At 52.6% G+C, this 17,001-nt stretch overlaps 1 protein-coding gene across 2 annotated transcripts in view; it reads right to left on the bottom strand.

Annotated features, from left to right (window-relative positions):
* The window catches only part of SLC4A3 (solute carrier family 4 member 3), a 33,537-nt gene that overhangs the window by 10,961 nt on the left and 5,575 nt on the right, over positions 1–17,001 (bottom strand). Inside the window, exons 3-12 of one of the 2 annotated variants that reach the window (XM_038182114.2) lie at positions 15,752–15,908; positions 12,407–12,738; positions 11,825–11,967; positions 11,219–11,430; positions 5,348–5,499; positions 4,508–4,688; positions 3,406–3,541; positions 3,055–3,229; positions 2,597–2,693; positions 622–806 (exon numbers count right to left, since the gene is read on the bottom strand). In XM_038182114.2, coding sequence (XP_038038042.2) covers positions 622–806; positions 2,597–2,693; positions 3,055–3,229; positions 3,406–3,541; positions 4,508–4,688; positions 5,348–5,499; positions 11,219–11,430; positions 11,825–11,967; positions 12,407–12,738; positions 15,752–15,908 — 1,770 coding nt within the window. Of the gene's footprint in view, positions 1–621; positions 807–2,596; positions 2,694–3,054; positions 3,230–3,405; positions 3,542–4,507; positions 4,689–5,347; positions 5,500–10,084; positions 11,171–11,218; positions 11,431–11,824; positions 11,968–12,406; positions 12,739–15,751; positions 15,909–17,001 lie in introns of those variants that run through there. The other variant, XM_021277160.4, reaches the window with a different exon arrangement.

Genomic DNA, 17,001 nt, shown 5'->3' with positions numbered 1-17,001 from the left:
CTCAGATTATCTTTTCTTTGTCTTTAATTCCTTACCAGGATAATAAATTTCACTTTCCTGCCATCTAGCCAGATGGGGAACTTCTAGCAGTGTCTGCGCCTGGCAGAAAAACCTTTCCGCCTCCTCATCTCTCCTGCATTGATGTGCTCCTCTGCATGGACGCCGCAGCCATGGGACTTAGAAAGCTTTGGCAAAACTCTTGATAAACAGTTCCCAGGCATTGTTAGGCCTTCTTGTCAGTGTTGCCTGGGCCAGATGTCATGGTCACAGACACCACTCAGCCTCCCCTCCTCTGTTTGTGAAATGTGAACTGAACACAAGTCTTCTTTTCTAACCTTGGGCAGCCCTTTGCTCCTGCTTTTATGCGTACCCCCTTTCTTCACCTCCCAGCCTAGCACACTCTGTCCCAGCCAAACATCTACCCTCCTCTTCCCTCTGTACTGGAGCACCCTACCTTGGTTTAGCCAGGCTGCTCTTAAAAATCCTAGCTGCTCAGGCCTGTCTTTCCCACCCGGGCCTTTGCACAGCATCTCAGTAGCACTCCTGTCCCCGCACTGACTTTGGAGGAACCACTGAAGCTCCCTCGCATTGTGTCAGCATTGTCACTGGTCAGCTCCTCACCTTGTCGGACATGAGGGTGGAGATCGACCGGCCAATTTCATGGTAATCCATGTTGGCCTGGCTCGGTCCCAGCAGCACAAAGATGAATCTGACAGGGATTGGGACCTCCAAGACAGATTCCAGGAAGACGGCCTCATTTAGTCGGACAAAGGCCATAGTTGGCTGCTCCAGGAACTGCACACAACCTGCCGGGAGGCAATGTTTTGAGCACAGTTAATCATTGGGGTGAGCTGTACTGGGCTGCCTTGAACAGTGGAAACAGCAATGTAGGAGGTTCCCATGAGCCCTGCAGTCCCGTACTTGTTTCCAGACCACTGAAAGGACACCAAGCTTCATGCTGAGGACTGCTCAAAGTCCCTTGTTCACTGATTGTTCCCCAGCAATACCACTTACTCTCTTTAGCTCTCCCAGTTAGCACATTCTCTATCTCCTACACACGGGCTCTACTTACATTATAAGGGGCTGATTTTAAATCAGAAGGTTGTTTTCCACTACGCCACTGCCTTATGGAAGGAAGCCTTTTACGTGTAGGCAGTTAGTTTTATCACACAAACTTCTAATTTCATCAAAGAATTAAATCAGGTTTGCTTGACATGACCTATTTCCCATAAACCTCACTGCTTGGCAATAATTACATTCTTATCCTTTAGCTCCTTATTAATTGAATCCCATATTAGCTCTGCCATTATTTTGGCCGAGAGGGACGTCAGGTTAAACAACCTATAGGTACTGAATCACTGTACTTTGTTTCTTGAGCACTGACACCGTTAGCTTTATTCTGTTTTTCTCGTGTGTTCCCTGCATTCCTAGACCTTTTTCGGATGAAAAATGAGCCAGTTCTCTAAAGACTCATAGGTACAAATTACAGTTTGTTTGATGATGTCCGTGTCTCATGAGTGTGTTTGGCAGCCTTCTCGGTACCTAACAGATTGGGAAGCAGTCCCGCATCCTCCAGCATACCAGCCGCTTCCTTCTGATACTGAACACAAATGTTTATTGAGTACTTCTATTTCTCTGGCATTATTACTGATCTTTCTGCCATCTGTGTCCAGCAAAGAGCTGTGTTCTGTGTTAGACTTGCAAATCTGGGCCATCTGAACAGCCACCAGAATCCCAAGATACAGAAATGACCGGTGTGTAGTTATCCGAGTATTCAAAGTGCATTTATCAAACTGATCTGGCCTCATCATGGTTTAACATCAGCTTGGTTAAGCGGCCAAGTCTCTTTGCACAAGATTTCTATCTCCTAGAAAGGCACTGACATTTACTGTGCCTGTAGCATAGTTCTGTTTGCTCAGACATTAATGCCAGCAAAGTGCTGAAAAGGACTACTCTTGTGGTCAGAAGGCACTAAACCCACTGATGCTCAAGGCTGCCTGCCCACAGCCCTCATTTGTATAGAAAAATATATTTAGGCAGTGATATGGCAGATACCAGAGGCCTTGCCAGCTGCTGGGCCCTGCTCCCAAAAACTCCAAGATCCTTGGCATGTACAGCCAACATACAGCCAACAACCAAAACTAGCCAGGGGCAGGACCTAGGTGCTGGCAAGGTGTAATGAGCTAGCCAGGCTGGGGGCAGCAATGGTCAGAAGACAACACAAGGCCCTACAGCAGTGCTGGCAGTCAGTCCCTTGGGCACTGGTTGTCCACTTCTGAGCTGCAAAATGGGATGTTTTGGTGAGGTGGCTAAACTTTCTCCTCTGAGCTGGAAATCAGTCCCCAACAGCAGTGTCTACCAACCTCTTCACATTCAGTACTTCTTAATTTCAGAAAAAACTATTCAGTCACCTTTTACATTTACTACAAACAAAATGTGCATTATCTCTACAGAAGAGAGCATACAAGGCTCCCTTCTCACTTAAACTTTGGGAACATGTACTAGATGTTCACATACAGATCAGGAGAGAGAGCACCCACAGCTGGGCCCTGAACTGGTCTCTTGGTGTCAGGGGAGTCCATGTATTGCCTCTTACCCACGAGAACCACTGTGGCCTCTGCATCTTCAGGAATCTTCTCCATCAGCTTCAGGTATTTACGGTGCCCCTCAGAGTTATGGAGATGCAGGTTTTTCTGCCGGGAAGAACACAAACAAGTAAGGACAGTGCCCCTGTGCCTTGGTTTCCCTATATTAGTAGGGCTTCCTTGCAGTGAAAGGTCATCCTGCAAACGCCAGGGCTGTTGCTGCCATCGCAAGCTCCAGCAGACATTCACATACAGTGTGAGGCTATAATTAGGTCCCAAAATCATAACGCAGTGACCTGATTTCCAGCGCTCCAGGTGATCCAGGGGAGCTCAGCCCTTGCAATGATAAGACCTCCTGTGACAGGGCCTAGAAGTGGGCATCAGGAGTTGCTGTGTGCCATCACAGGTCAAAGGGTGACCTCAGGGTGTGCTTGGAAATAAGAGTGGTAACCCCTCACATCTCTCTTACCTCCTTGCACTCGGTCTCGTGGGCCTTAGGGTCAGCCATCTCAATGCGCTCCTCCCCCATGAGGGGCACGCAGGTGTCCGTGGTGTGGTTGTGGTGGTGGTTCCCCACAATGGAGTTCATGCTGGAGCTGGAGTGGTTCCTTGGAAAGAAGCCCTCTTTCTCATCATTCGGGTGGCTGGGGGACGGAGTGGCACAGCCTCATTATCCTGCTCCAGACAATCTCCCTGCCCTATCCCACCACCCGCCCCACCATGGCAGTGATCCAGCTATCTGAGGTACAGCCAGATCGCTGCCTGGGACTTGCAGATAAAGCCTTGAGCCTCCCGCAGCCCTTGTCTGTGTCTCACCCACCTGTGCTTGAGCAGCAGGGCACGCAGCACGTTGGCTCGATCCTCCGCCCTGATCTGGTCGGAGATGATCATGGTCTCCACCATGAGGTGAGCGATGCCAGGCAGCGTGGTCTGCTCCAGGTCGAGAAGGACGGCACCTGCCAGCAGGAGGGGAAGAGCCCTGCTCCTAGTGTGCAGCACTCCCTGCTGCACACGTGCTCTGGGGACACAGCCATCCCACAACAGCCCCACCAGCACCAGGCCCTCCTTGCACTGGAGGCACCTCTCAGCCCTTCTTGCTTCCCCTCTGCAGCCAGCCTCAGTGCCCACACACAGGGCAGGGGCCTCAGACCATCCACCTGGTCTGGGAAGTCTTTCCCCAGGGCATTTTGGTCTGTGCTCTTGAGAAACGTGTGTTTGTGGGGACACTAGGAGCCAGGCTTTGTCTGGGGTATAAAAACAGATTTTAATGCTATCAGCTGAGAAACGCCCCAAGCCCAAGTGCCCCATGTCCTCCACGTAAACCTTTGTACCAAGAGAAACCACAAGCTTCTGTCTTGGCATGCTGAGAGCTTTCAGAAAAGCTTGCCACCCCATCACCTGTGGGATGTGAGCACTTTTCACTGAAATAGCACAAACACCATGCCGATATACAAACAGCAAGATATCCCACTCAGTGGGATGTACGCGTGCAGCAGAGTGCGTGGGCTCTGACTCCAGACTCTCATCCCAACGGGATCTCTCTCTGCTCTCCAGGGAGAAAATGTCTCCCTCCGGTGAATTACCCATGCCCAGAAGCACTGGTAGCTCTGGTAGCTCCCCCTCAATCACCCTGACAGGTCTTGCCTTCTCACACAAAAGATCTCCAGCCCACACACAGCTGGGTGTTGCAGCTGCCACGTGCCTGAGAGCAGCAAAGCAGAGCAAGGAACCAACATGGACATCCTCGGGCTACCCTGGAAAATGGGGTGCAGGACTGTCTGTCTCCCCACACCCTACAAGGAGCATGGACAGAGACACTGCTGGCATGTCTTCAGTGAGTGGCAACAGAAGCTGCCCAGCACAGCCTGTCCCAGAGCAATGCACAAACCCTGGCTGGTGGCACAAAGCAGTTCCTGACTCACCATGGGCAATTGTCTTCCTGAGCTCCAGCAGGCTGCGGAAGGACAGTGAAGCCACGTGGGGTTTCCCCCACCTTGCTGTGTCCTCCTCCACATCCTCCTCAAACTTGATCCAGCGGGCTGTCTCCCTCCAGTGCATCTCCTGATTCTTATCCACCACCAGCTCGTTCAGCTCCACAAAAACCTGGCAGGGATTACAGCAAGGACGTGAGACCTCCCCTGATGCACAGAGTTCTATGAGCAGTATGTGGAAAGCCTCAGCTTTGTCCTCAGTGTGCTGCTTGGTCTATAGCAATGCCTGGGTAAACCTGCTTTAGTTAAGCAGAGGGCTGGAGAACGGAAACAGACGGGACAAATATCACTGGCAGCAGAGCAAGAGCTTCCATCAGCACATGGAGAAGCAGAAAGCTTCAAGATGACACAGGCAGAAGAGAGAGAATGATGCAAACCTGGACCCCTCTCTACCAAAACTCACATCTTTTTCCTTTGCCTGCTTCTTGGCTAGAATAAGTTTTCCCCCAGGTTTCCTCCACTAACTTTCTTACCAGAGATGGTGTAATCACTGTGCTGCCGACTTCCAAAACAGCACTACCATTTCTCTGACTGTTTTTTTTTTTTTTAATGTCCTAAAGTTGAGGCTCTGTGATTTCAGAGAAATCTCGACTTTTATTGAAAAAGTACTTTTTCAGCCCTCATGACAATGGATAAGAGCTTGAAATGTCACTCCCAAGGCCATGTAAAAAAATAATTATAATGAAACCACATTTGTCACTTTATAAAATGCCTGTTTCTCATCCTGATTTATGGCTTCTGAACAAGTGTGGGAGGACACCACATGGATACCTCATGAGGCTTTCTATCCAACTTCTTCTTCTTCTTCTTTTTCTTGACAGATGGGGTTGATGCTAATTTTTTGCTTGTCCTGGTGATCTGGCTCCGAGATGGTTTCTTCATCAGATGCCTCCTCACACCAGGGTTATCTTCAAAACGGTGGCCTGAGCACAAGGGAAAGGAGAAAAGCCCACCGGTGTGTCTAGTGGAAACACACTGCCTGGCACAGAACCACATTCCCACATCCCAGCCCACCCTTCTCCCATCAGATTACACCAGCAGAGCCCTGGCAGCTGGAGAACTCACCATCACCCTCCAGGCCTTTGAAGATCTTTCCTGTCTCACCTGCCTACGTCCAGCTGTTCCTGATGCCTTCAGAAGGAGGTTTCCTCCCAGGCTGTGAGCATCGCTGCAAAAGCTTATCCATGGTACCTGCATGAGTGGCGGGCGAACCCTCCCCACGCTGCCCCAACAAAAAGCAGTCCGAAGCCTTGCCCGCACAGCTCCGCACCCTGACAGCAGGGACAGGCAGCTGGCTGGGGCTCATTTCTCCCCCCAGAGAAAGGCTTGGTGCTCAGCAAGCATAAAGGGCAGTGAAAGGGAAGGATATTTAGCTGCTGGTCTGGGAGACGCGTGGAAATATCGATGGCCGTTTTATTTAATTGTGTGGTGAGACTGCAGTGTAACAGAGCAGACCCGGGACTGGCATGTAGGCTGTGCAACTAACTCCGGCTATCGCCATTTGCAGACGATCCACGGTGGTGCTGCAGTGCCCCGTGAAAGGTCTGTGTTACAGGGCTTGGCTGGCTGAATCACAGCCTCCTAAACCTCCAGAGAGGCTGCATTTACAGACCCACCACCAAACTACACCAGGGCTATTAGCTAGCCAGAGCTTGCCAAGATCTGGCCAGCCCCATCTGCAATGCCAGAGAAACAGTGCTTGGACAAGATGCTTGAGCAAGTACCTACAGCACGTACAGACCATGAGCTCCCTGGGCATGAGAAGTAGTGCAAAGCATTGGGCTCGAAGGCCACACGCTCTCCTTGACGTTGCAGGAAGGTATCTGTGCATCTATGGCATGGAAAGAAACAGCCCAGCACCAGGCCAGGCGTAACAGGGCTTTGCTTCTTGGAAATCTGGGTTGCTAAATTAAATATAAAATGAATCAATAGTGAGCCTCAGGGGATTTTCACCCACTGGCTGCCCTGCTGATGCAAGTCCTGCTGTCAGCTGGACTCCTCCCTGCTCCACTTACTGCACTGCAATGTCAATAGGAGCCAATAACCGCCCGCTGACACAAACGTTTCTGGGAGCTGTGCATCTGAGGGGGCTTCCTCAGACTTCTGCATCGATTTCGCAGTTCCTGCATGCTCCACAGCCACTTCCCCCAAACGAATGTCATGTTCAAGTGAGAGCCTGAAGCCTGGGGTCCTTACTCAGGGTGCAATCTTGGACTGACATCCAAGGGTGATGTTCCCAGAGAACAGCTCTTCCCTCCTTGCTTGAAGCCAAAATCCCCAGTGCAGCTCCCTCTCAGCAAGTATGGCTCTTGCCATAGCTAGCTCCAGTAGCTCCCCATGAGCAGAGCACGAGACAGTGACAGTGCCTGAGGACAGTTTATGGAGCATGATTCTCACGGTGGCTCCACTACAACAGCCTGGTGTGTCACCCTCCCACACAGCATCTCCCACGGTCTCTTCCAGAAGATGATCTTGCCACGTTGGCTTCCACCAGTCAGATTTCTCAGGCTGACCAAGTATGTTCTCCTCCAAATAAATCTGAAGATGACAAATGTTACTGTCCACTGGTTAAAGTCTTCCTCCAGAATCAGTCCTAGCCCATCCAACTCAGCAGAATGCCTTCAACCCATGTGTTAGCTCCCACTTTCCTCCTTCCTTTACCCTCTGTCCACAAGCAGAAAGACCAGAACGAGGCATCAGGGTAGGTGTATCAGTACGAGAGAGCAACTTGCTGGCCCAGCATCACAGCAAGGGTGAACATTTCCTATTTGCCTCAATGGTAAGCTAGAGCATCACCTCAAGGAAGAAGAGACCAAAACCCTATCTCTTGGAACAGTTAAAGTTAGACTAAACAAAATGTTACTCAACACATAAAAAGTCACATATATCAACATATAAAAAGCCTCGTGCTGGCTTCTGGAAAAAGAGCTATTGTCCTTGCCACAGCTTTCCCAGTTTTAGCTGGAGTGGGACAGTATGTTTGTGAGTAAATATGGATATACAGAGACACACTAACACCACCAACCCCAAAGCATGTACGTGCATGTGGGATGTGTATTACAGCTCTATGGCCAAGTGCACGCAGACATGTAGCAGAGCATGTCTAAGTGGGAAAGTGAAGGCAGAGGCAGGACAGACCTGTGCAGACACACACAGGTGTGTGAGGATGAGGTTGGGCCACGCCTGCTGTGTCTACAGAATACCTGTGTCACTGTGAAAAGGAAGCTAAGACACGAGAGGAGCTATGAAGATGCAAGCTCTCTGTGCTTCAGGTGCCAGCTAGCATCAGAGAAAGAACAAACCTGCAACCTGCCACGCATCCCTGGAGGCTGTGACAAGAGGCATGCTGTCAGTCCTGTACGGGGGCCTGGGACCAGGAATCAGCTCTGTGGACCCCAGGACAGGGGGAGAAGCAACTACAACATAGAGAGCAGGAGCAAGACAACTTTCCTGGGTGCTGTTTGTACGCATACTCAGCCAAGACAGGATGTATTTTTTCCCCTAACACAGACCACCCAAGGCAGAAATAGCAGACTGAAGACCTGTCACTTCTCCATCATTCAGATGTCAGCATGCACTGCACCGTGGAAAAACACGAATAGAGCAGATACTAGGGAAATGCAATACAGACTCCCTGGATGGCTTGGCACAGAACCCAGATCTGTCCTGGCTGGTGCTGAGTTCAAGGTAACAGAGCCAGCTGGACCCCAGCTAATCTTTGTTACCACCCAGGTGTCCCTGCACAGTGCCCCCGTGCTCCAGGCACTAAAAGGAGTATAAAGAGACCGGCTCAGGTCCAACAAGGACTCTGCCATGCAGAATCTATTCCTCCTCAGTCGGAGACAATCCTGGAAGAGCAACTGCCACGTAGCAAGTAGCTGAGCAAGCGGCACTAGCTGGACACGAGCTGCCTCTGTACAGACCTGACATTGTTGTGTCTGCTCTCTCTGTCTCTGCCGTATCTCTGCGGGATTAATTCACAGTGTGGATTTATTGTGCAGAAATAATTAAGAGTTGACTGGGCAGCACATCCTATTTCAAGCACCTGCAGCATTAGCTGTAGCAATCAATGAATGTGCTAACAGTTAGCAAGCCCAATATCCCCCCTTCATAAGTGATGCACATCACACCTTCTAGAAGCAATCTGCCCCTTCCACCTTCCCAAGAGCTGCCATTGTTTCGTGGGTGAAATTGGGGCAATTTCTCCCACTTTTAATGCATAGCTTGCTCAGCCTGGGACAGTGACAGTGACAATTTGCTCCAGGTTTGTGTTTTGAACTTTGCTCCTATTAAATTGTCTGTGACTTTACAGTAACAAGTACCAGACGTAGCCAGAGGCAAATCCCCACTTGCCGGTCCCTGTACAAGCACACAGCCAGACGTTTCTTCCCCAGAGGCTGCAAGGCTTATAAAGATGGACTAGCTGAGACGGAGAAAATGATGCTGGGACCAGGAGGAATGGCAAGTTAAATCTTTTGCCTAAGATCATAATGGCACGCTGTGGCAGAGCCAGAAACTGAACCAAGCCTCCTGAGTCCGTGTTGCACTCTGCCTCCCCACTCCTGCTTGCAAAGCCTGCAAGCGAGCTAGTTCTGGGGCCATGTCACCTTCCCTTGCGCACTTGTACAATGCCTTGAAAAATCAGAGCACGATCTAGATGAGGACATTTGGGCAGCTGCCACAGAGCGACGACTGTGAATGGTGTCACTCCCAAGGTGACACGCAAAGCCACCTTTTAACTGCGAGTGACCACTGCCTGCTGAGAAAAGAAAGGAAAAGAAAGGTGGGAGTGAGGCTCTGGTTCCTGTGCAGTCCCTGGGATGGCTCAGAGAGCCGTTTTTTCACAAGGGCTGCACGGGTAAGGAAACAGATGCAGAGAACAGAAAGGTGCTCTTTGCTCTTGGGATTCCTATTCTCTCCTTCCCTGCTTTTCTCACTCTCACTTCCTTCCTCCTTTCCCCTTTCCAGGCACCCCAGCCAGCCTGCCATTAGCTGATTTCACAAACAACACTCAAGCCTGCAGACACAGGGACTAGTTTATGTCCTCCCCAGTGCCGAGCTGAGAACCTGATACCTTCTGCTTCTCTCGGATCTGTGGCCCAGCTCAAATTCCAGCAAAGAGCCACAGCTCATTGTCACTCTGTGCCACAGATGGAAGGAAAATTTCTCTGTTCTTATACATAGCAGCTTCTCCTCTGGCCACAGCATGGGCTACATCCTGAGAGCACAAACTAAAGATGCAGCTGCCTCCAGAGCTACTCGAGCAAGACACACAGAGGGAAGCACCTCAACACTACAAAATGGATCTGTACAGACCTCAGACACACACACAGACAGCTCCTCCAGCATCCCCAGGCACAGGGCTGCATGCAGCGGGGCAGACAATCCCTTCTCTAAACCAGGAGACAAACCTGACACAGAGGGGGCAGCAGACAGCAAACACAGGGTGGGGGATACTTAGATCGGGGCTCTACAGCTGCAACCGGGGGTCACTGCTCTGGTACTTACAGGTGGGCTCCCCGCCTGGGTAGCCCAGATGGTTTCTGATGGCCTCCCATAAATCATAGTCTTCAAAATTGAAGGCAAATTCATCCAAGTCTTCATAGCCGAGCGAGTTGCGAATGCAGGTGCTCATTGCTACCTCAGGGCTGCTGCCCCCTTCCGATTCCCTCGCTGCCTCCTCTCCCTCCTGCGGGGTTGTCATTTTGTCCTTGCGAAGGTCAGGGGTCAGGCGCCATGAGCCACTCACCTTCAGGGCAGGGGCTGGGGTAGCCAGGCTGAAGCGCAGAAGGCGAGCTGCCCCGCGAGGGCTTCACCGGAGCCCTGGGGCCAGCCCCGGTGCCTCGCTCCCCTGGGCACGGGGCATGAAGGTGCTGGCTGCAGCAGCCCCTGCAGACTGACCAGGTGCTGGAAAGGATGTTTCCACCCAGGGATGTTCCTGCGGGGGCTGCCCCAGTGGCTCCTCGGGAGCGGGATCCTCGCTGTGCCGCGGGGTCTGTCGCTGGCTGCCCAGGGACAGCCTGGCTCCGCGCGCAGCACCGCTTCTCTCCCTCACTCCCCTCTGGTGTCTCCCTCCCTCTCCAGCCTGCAGAGCAACCTATTGAATTCTCCATGTCCTCGGGCCCGGAGCGTGCATTTCCATGACGTCTCTGCTGTCTGCCCTCACGCGCGCACGGGGGCAGGCCCCTCGGAGGCGCTTGGGAAGGGGCAGCCGCCTCTCGGCGAGCAGCGCGGAGGAGAGGGGAGGCTCCTCACATCGGGTGTCTGCCGTGTAAGAGCTGGCGTGGCACACGGAGGGCTGGTAACTGGGAAAGTGTGTCAGGGAAGGAGAGAGCTGGGTCTCAGGGAAGCGCAGGGAGCCCTGAAACGGAGAGGGCAGCGGGGTGGGTGGAGGAGGGCCGGCACCTGTGGCTTGGGTGGGAGGAGAGGTGCTGGGCGCACGTGGAAACACGGGCACTGGTGCTCTGCATGCCGGCAAAACTGACAGAGAGGAGTCAGAGCTAGAAAAGCAGGGGCTGAGGAACAGGGAGAGGAGGACCAGGTCCTCGGGGAAGGCTGATGACCATGCCTGCAGCTGTCAGGGAAGAGGGCAAAGCAGAGAGGTGCAAGGAACACGCGCACTGTGGTGCCACAGAGCCTCACTTTTCATGCCGTCCAAGTCAGCGGATGCCAGCATCTGGGCCTCAGCCTCATCCGTGGGGACACGCTGGTACGCTGCGCTCTCCAGCGTGGTCATGCTGCCGATGCACATTCTCTCCTTCAAGTCGTAGGTAACTCGCTGCCCACTCGCCACCTGGCCCCAGGGCTTGCGCTTCTCCCACCCTCGGGACAGGCGTTCCCGAGGCCCCGGGAGGCTGCAGGGACCAAAGAGACTGACGGTAGCAAACAGGGGGAGTGGCGACAAGCTCTGCCCCTTGGCAGGGGACGAGGACCTCATGGTCCTTACTGAGTTTCCCAGCTTGCAGGTCAGCATGAGCTAACTGGGAGAAAGAACACACCACATGCACAGCCCAGTGCCCCTAAACCCAAATCCTGGGGATCCCATAGGGCTAAAGAGATCCCAGGAAGCGACCATCCTGCTGGGGAGCAGCAGTGTTGCTGCAGCCACTGAGCCATGGGGCCCCTGTGGTTCAGCAGGAGAGCAGAGGCTGGGCACAGCCACATACCTCCCCGTGCTATCCCAGGGGCAGAGCAGTGACCCCCCCCCAGCCCGTGCAGGGTGGCAGCAGCTCAGCTGCGCTCTGCTACCTGGGGAGGGAGGCAGAGCTCTTGTTCGGCTGCAGGTCGGTGAAGCACGGCGCGGGGGACAGGATGCCACACTCCTCCTCCACGTGGAACTGCGCCGGGGCCAGAGCGCTGCCAGACTCGTCCTCATCGCTGCCGATGGTGAACTGCGGAGACAACAGCCCTGAGAGCACGAGCCAGCCCGGGCAGCCCTTGGCACAGCCCTTGGCACACAGATCCTCCCCGTGTCCCCACAAACTAGTAAAGGCCACTCCAACGTCCCCCATGTGCCCCACACACCCTGGGACTGGCCATATTAAGCCCCCCATCTGGTACACCCAGGAACAGACACACTGATCTTCTCCCACATCTTACATGGTCACACACACCCTCCCCAGCATCCACCCTGGGCAAAGGCTTACCTGTCACTGTCCCCTGATGCTCATCTCTGCTAGGCAGGGACAGAACCACTCTTCCAATATCCCACAGCTCTACAAACTCTTCCACCCAAGCAGCTCACTCCCTTGACCACAAACCCTTTAGTGGCCTTCTCTGCACAGCCCCCAGGCTCCCACACCCACCCAGGCAGGGATGCCCTAGCCTTGCCTTTGGTTTGCTTGGGGGCTCCAGCTTAGGGGACGTGTCCTTCCCACGAGCTTCGCCCTCAGACTCTGCAGAGATCTCTTTCTCCTGGGCCTCCTCCGCCTCAGACTCTCCTTCCTCCTCTTCTTCTTCCTCTTCTTCCTCCTCTTCTCCCCCTTCCTCGTCCACTTCCTGGATGGTGGGGGTGACCTCTGAGGGGGGTACCGAGGTTTTCTTCTTTTTCTTTCTCCTTTTTTTCCTCCTGCTGGCACGGGGGGGCCTCTTTTGGTACTTGAGGGCAGAAGGGAGGTGAGTGGAAAGGAGATGATGGATGTGGTGCGAGGTTTGGCGGTGGACTGAGAGAGAAAAAGAGAGTCAGGGGCAGGAAAAGGCTGGGAGGAACCTGCCAGACGCCCCTCCAGGAAACAGCATGGTCTGGAGATCAAGGGCCAGGAAGGGCAAGGAGAGCCACCAGCCCGCAGGGACACAGCAAAGCTCTTTCAGCGATGTGGCAGGCTGATGCATCCAGCCTGGCGTGGCCATGGAGGCAGCCCTCATGTAGTGCCAAACCTTCCCAACCCAGCTCCACCGCCCTGGGCAAGGCAGGACTCTTCCAGGGCTGCTGAAAGCCATTCGCACGGCTAGGCAGAGCTGCAGCGACCTGCCAGAGACACTACCCCCTTCCTAAACACGGGGAAACACTTCTCACATTATCAAATAAGCAGAGTTTGGGCCATTTACAAACATTTCTTTCCTGCATAGTGTTCTTTAGTTCAGCTTAAATAGGTGTGCCTTATTTCACTGGCAGGCTTTGACAGGAATTACAGACCAAGTCTTTTAGTGCAGATGCAACATAAATCTATGTCCCAGGTTCTGGGGGGGGGCTTGTGCCTATCAGCCCCTGAAATGCAGGTTCAATTAGGAGGTTCTCTTTATAAACCAGGGTAAAAAACAGGGCAGAAGGACTTTTCGTCAAACTAATCTACAAAGAGAAATTCATACAGGGTTGACCTGGGTGTCGTGGGAATTACACAGCGAGAAGAAATTAATGGCATTTCTGAGCCATCACTCAAAAACAATGATAATGAACCATGCAGGGAGCAGGGTAAGCTCAGCACCTCCCTGCAAGAGATAGAAAGCCATTTCTGCCTGGTCTATCTGCAGGCACAAAGCCTCCCATAGACAGCCTGCAGGATGCACAGACCCTGGGGCTGCACCCGGAGCAGCTGAAATCACGGGGGCACCAGCCGCTTTGCAAGGGGGCTTTGCTCAGCAGCTCTTCCTGAGGAATTGTTTCCAGTCTGTTTTGATTTGGTTCCTTCCCAGCTTTCCTGTGACATGGCAGCAAAATCTGTTTATAGTGAAAACTACCTTCAAAGGGCGTTTTCAATGGAAGCTGTAACCTTCTCCCTGGGAGAGCCAGGCAGGTTCATTGTTCTGGTGTCATGTTTCCTTTCCTTTGGTTTCTCAAGTCTTTTCTCCCTTGTTTCCCCCCTTGGGAACAGACGGAATATTTCACACACCCCCTTGGTTCAGCAGGAGAGCCTTGTGGCAAGATTAGAAGAGATTGGGAATGGCCATACATGCAAAATGGGAAGAGTTTGGCCTCTTTATAAACTCTTTTTCTTCCAAAGCATTCTCTAGTTCTTTGACTTAAATGTACCCTTTAGATGTACCCTGGCAGGTTTTGGCACTCCTGTCCCGCTACTGTGCTCCTCTAGCGCTGCTCTGCCTGGCATGGGTAGCTCAGGCATTAATTTCTAATGTAGCAAGAAGCAAGGAAGGCCCCAGCTGTGCATATGTTGTTCCTACAGCAAAGCTGCTGCTGAAGACACAGCCCATTCACTCCTGCATTGACTGCATAAGCCCAAGACAGAAACGTCTGCATTTTGGATCATGTTAGTGATTCCTGGCTTTGAGTGTGGCAGGAAACATTTCTAAACCCAAGGAGCATTCACTTCTATGGGCTCGCAGAATATCTTCCAAAGTCTAATGGCCTAACCAGATCTTCCCACTTCATGAATACAAAGTGCATACAATTTCCAATAGCCAGGTTTGACACAGTCCTAGATAACAGGGACACATCAGGAGCTCAAAGGAAAACAAGCTTGATTCTGACAAAGAGAAGATACTTCTATTTAGAAAAAAAAAAAAAAAAAAGCAAAACAGTACAAGCCTGTAGGCAAATTTTCCAAGAAGCTTCTGCCATGCATGCTCAAGCAGATCATCTGTGTACTCTGAGCCAATTGGCACAGCTGTGCCCGCAGGCAGAGCTCCAGAGCAGGTAAGTCCCAGCAGCACAGTCCAGGTATTCAACCCGCAGCAAAGCTATAAGCACCTTGCAGCCATGTGTGCGAGTGACTGTGTGCTTCGGTGCAAGGTGCTGTTTTAGTGAAGCCTCTGTGGAGAAATGGCACAAGCAGAAAGTAGCAGCTGGGGTGCATTATAGTAGTAGACTTCTACTAGCAAACTTCTACAGCACCAACTGGAAAGGAGTGGCCAAGCAGCAAGCAGCCTGGTGATGTCCTAAGGACAAAATGTTCCTGAGGTTGCATCCTATCACAGTTAAGTTGTAAAATAAGCAGCATCTGATTGTGGAGAGACGGAGACTGGGAAACTGACCCAGCCATTGCTACTCATCTTCCATACAAACAGCCTGCTGGCTGGGGTACTCCTCTTCCTGCCCGTTACTGTTACTACAAGCTAATGCAACCAGTCTACACCAAGCAGTAGCTTATGGCTGCTCTTGCGGGCACACTCTCATTTTACAGCCAAAGTGACTTTCACTGTTGCCATCTTAATGGAAGGGTGGTTGGTGGAATAAATGTGCTGATCAGAGGATTTCAGGGGAGACGGCTACAGCATTTTAAACTCACACTCCGTTTTTATTTTTCTGTCCTTTCTTTGAGCAGATAAACCTGATGGTTTCGTGGTTGCTATTTAGAAATACACAGGCATGTCTGACTGGAGCCATCTGCTTTCAGATTGGGGAGGACAGCCTGGCTCCTAGCCATGTTTGGATGTTTCTTTGCAGCCATATGGAAGAAAAATAGTTTCAAACTGGAAACTTGAGTTTGGTGGAAGTGGCTGCAGAGGTGCTTGACACTGGGTGGGGAGGTGAGCGAGCACCCAGGCCTGAGCAATGCTGTCACCTGGGCTGGGCAGTAGCTATGCCTCCAGGGACAGGGGACACTGGTTGGGAGCAGACTGGGATGAGGCAGTGGGCACTGGGTGTACATAGCATTCAGGGATTGCTCTGAAGGGAGGAAGGGTCTGCAGGGACCCCAGCACAAGGCTACAGAGCACATGAGGCTGAGCAAGGGTTAGCAGTGAGGGTGGAAGTGGGTACAGCGGTTCAGACCTACGTACATTCAAAATCTCTCTCACTGTAGCTGCGTCTCTGCTTCTCCAGATTGCTTGACGCTGACTTGCTTATCAGGTCCCCAAATCTCTCGACTGACAAGGTCTTATCCAAGTCCTCATCGTCCTCGGCACCAGGAGAGGCTTTCTCTGCATGATCTCTGCCCTGCACAGAAATCACCAGATAACAATCAAACACTGCAGACTCCTACAGTCCTCTGGGTCCTGCAAATGGGGTTGAGCTTGCTGAAGAGCAGTGGGCATCACACCACAGGGCTGGGGAACAGTTACTCATTGATGGGCACAGCTCCACTGAGAGTCGAGAGTCAGAACAGATCAGCAAGCCTCTGAGCTACCAGCTGAGACGTGCAGCTTTCTTTTAGCTGGGATTTCTCTTTCCTCACACCTTACTGCTACCCTCCGGCCTTCCCTTTGCTCAGTCTGACAGCCCCCCCTCTTGAGATTTCTCCCTGGGAAACAGCATCCCTGCTCCGGGGAGGCAGATTTCAAAGCTGCTCTTACTGCTCTGGTGAGCTGCCCTTGGGGCACTGACCACCCGGTACATCCCCCACCTCTCCTGCAATCCCGGGGCTCCCGTGTTTCCTTTAGCATGCCTTCTTCAGGCTTTTCTGCTTGAGAAGCCTCACATTTCAGGCTGCGGGAGCTCCTCTGCCTTTTGCTGGTGGAGATGCTCTGAGAAGAGCATCGCCAGGTGACTCCTGTCCTTTCTGCCTCCTGAGCAGCTGCAGCTGGTAAAATTTTCCGTCAATAGAGCCGAAATGCCAGTGCTGAGCTGTTGTGGACTCCCGCGTTTCCATGGAAACAGGAGGAGGCCCAACTGTGACAAATCTGCCTGTGCTGGGCGGAAAGAGGGAGCAAGGCGGCCTGGGCCACGTTCTGCCTCCCCCCACCGCCCTCCACGGCCAGGCTGGGTGCTGCGGGGGCACCGAGCATCTCTGCAGGCCGGCTGTGGGAAGGGAGCACCGGGCACTCAGCAGTGGCTGTGGTGGGGCCTGGGTAACAAAGGAGGTGTGAGAGGGAGAGGCAAGAATAAAAACGAGCTGGGGAGTGGGCTGGGGATGGAGGCAGGGCCCATGGGTGAGCGGTGCCAGATACAGCGCTCTCAGGTCTGTACCTCGGACATATCTGTGCACGTGGGTATGAGGCTGCTTCGCTGCCCACCTCAGCACGGGTGTCCCAAATGTGGTGAAAACAGGGAGAGTCTAACTGAGAGCTACCCAGCTCCTCACGGAGACCGT

This window comes from Anas platyrhynchos, chromosome 7, assembly GCF_047663525.1.
Source record: "Anas platyrhynchos isolate ZD024472 breed Pekin duck chromosome 7, IASCAAS_PekinDuck_T2T, whole genome shotgun sequence".
NCBI classification, from domain to species: domain Eukaryota; kingdom Metazoa; phylum Chordata; class Aves; order Anseriformes; family Anatidae; genus Anas; species Anas platyrhynchos.
This window is presented reverse-complemented; position numbering and strand designations above follow the sequence as displayed.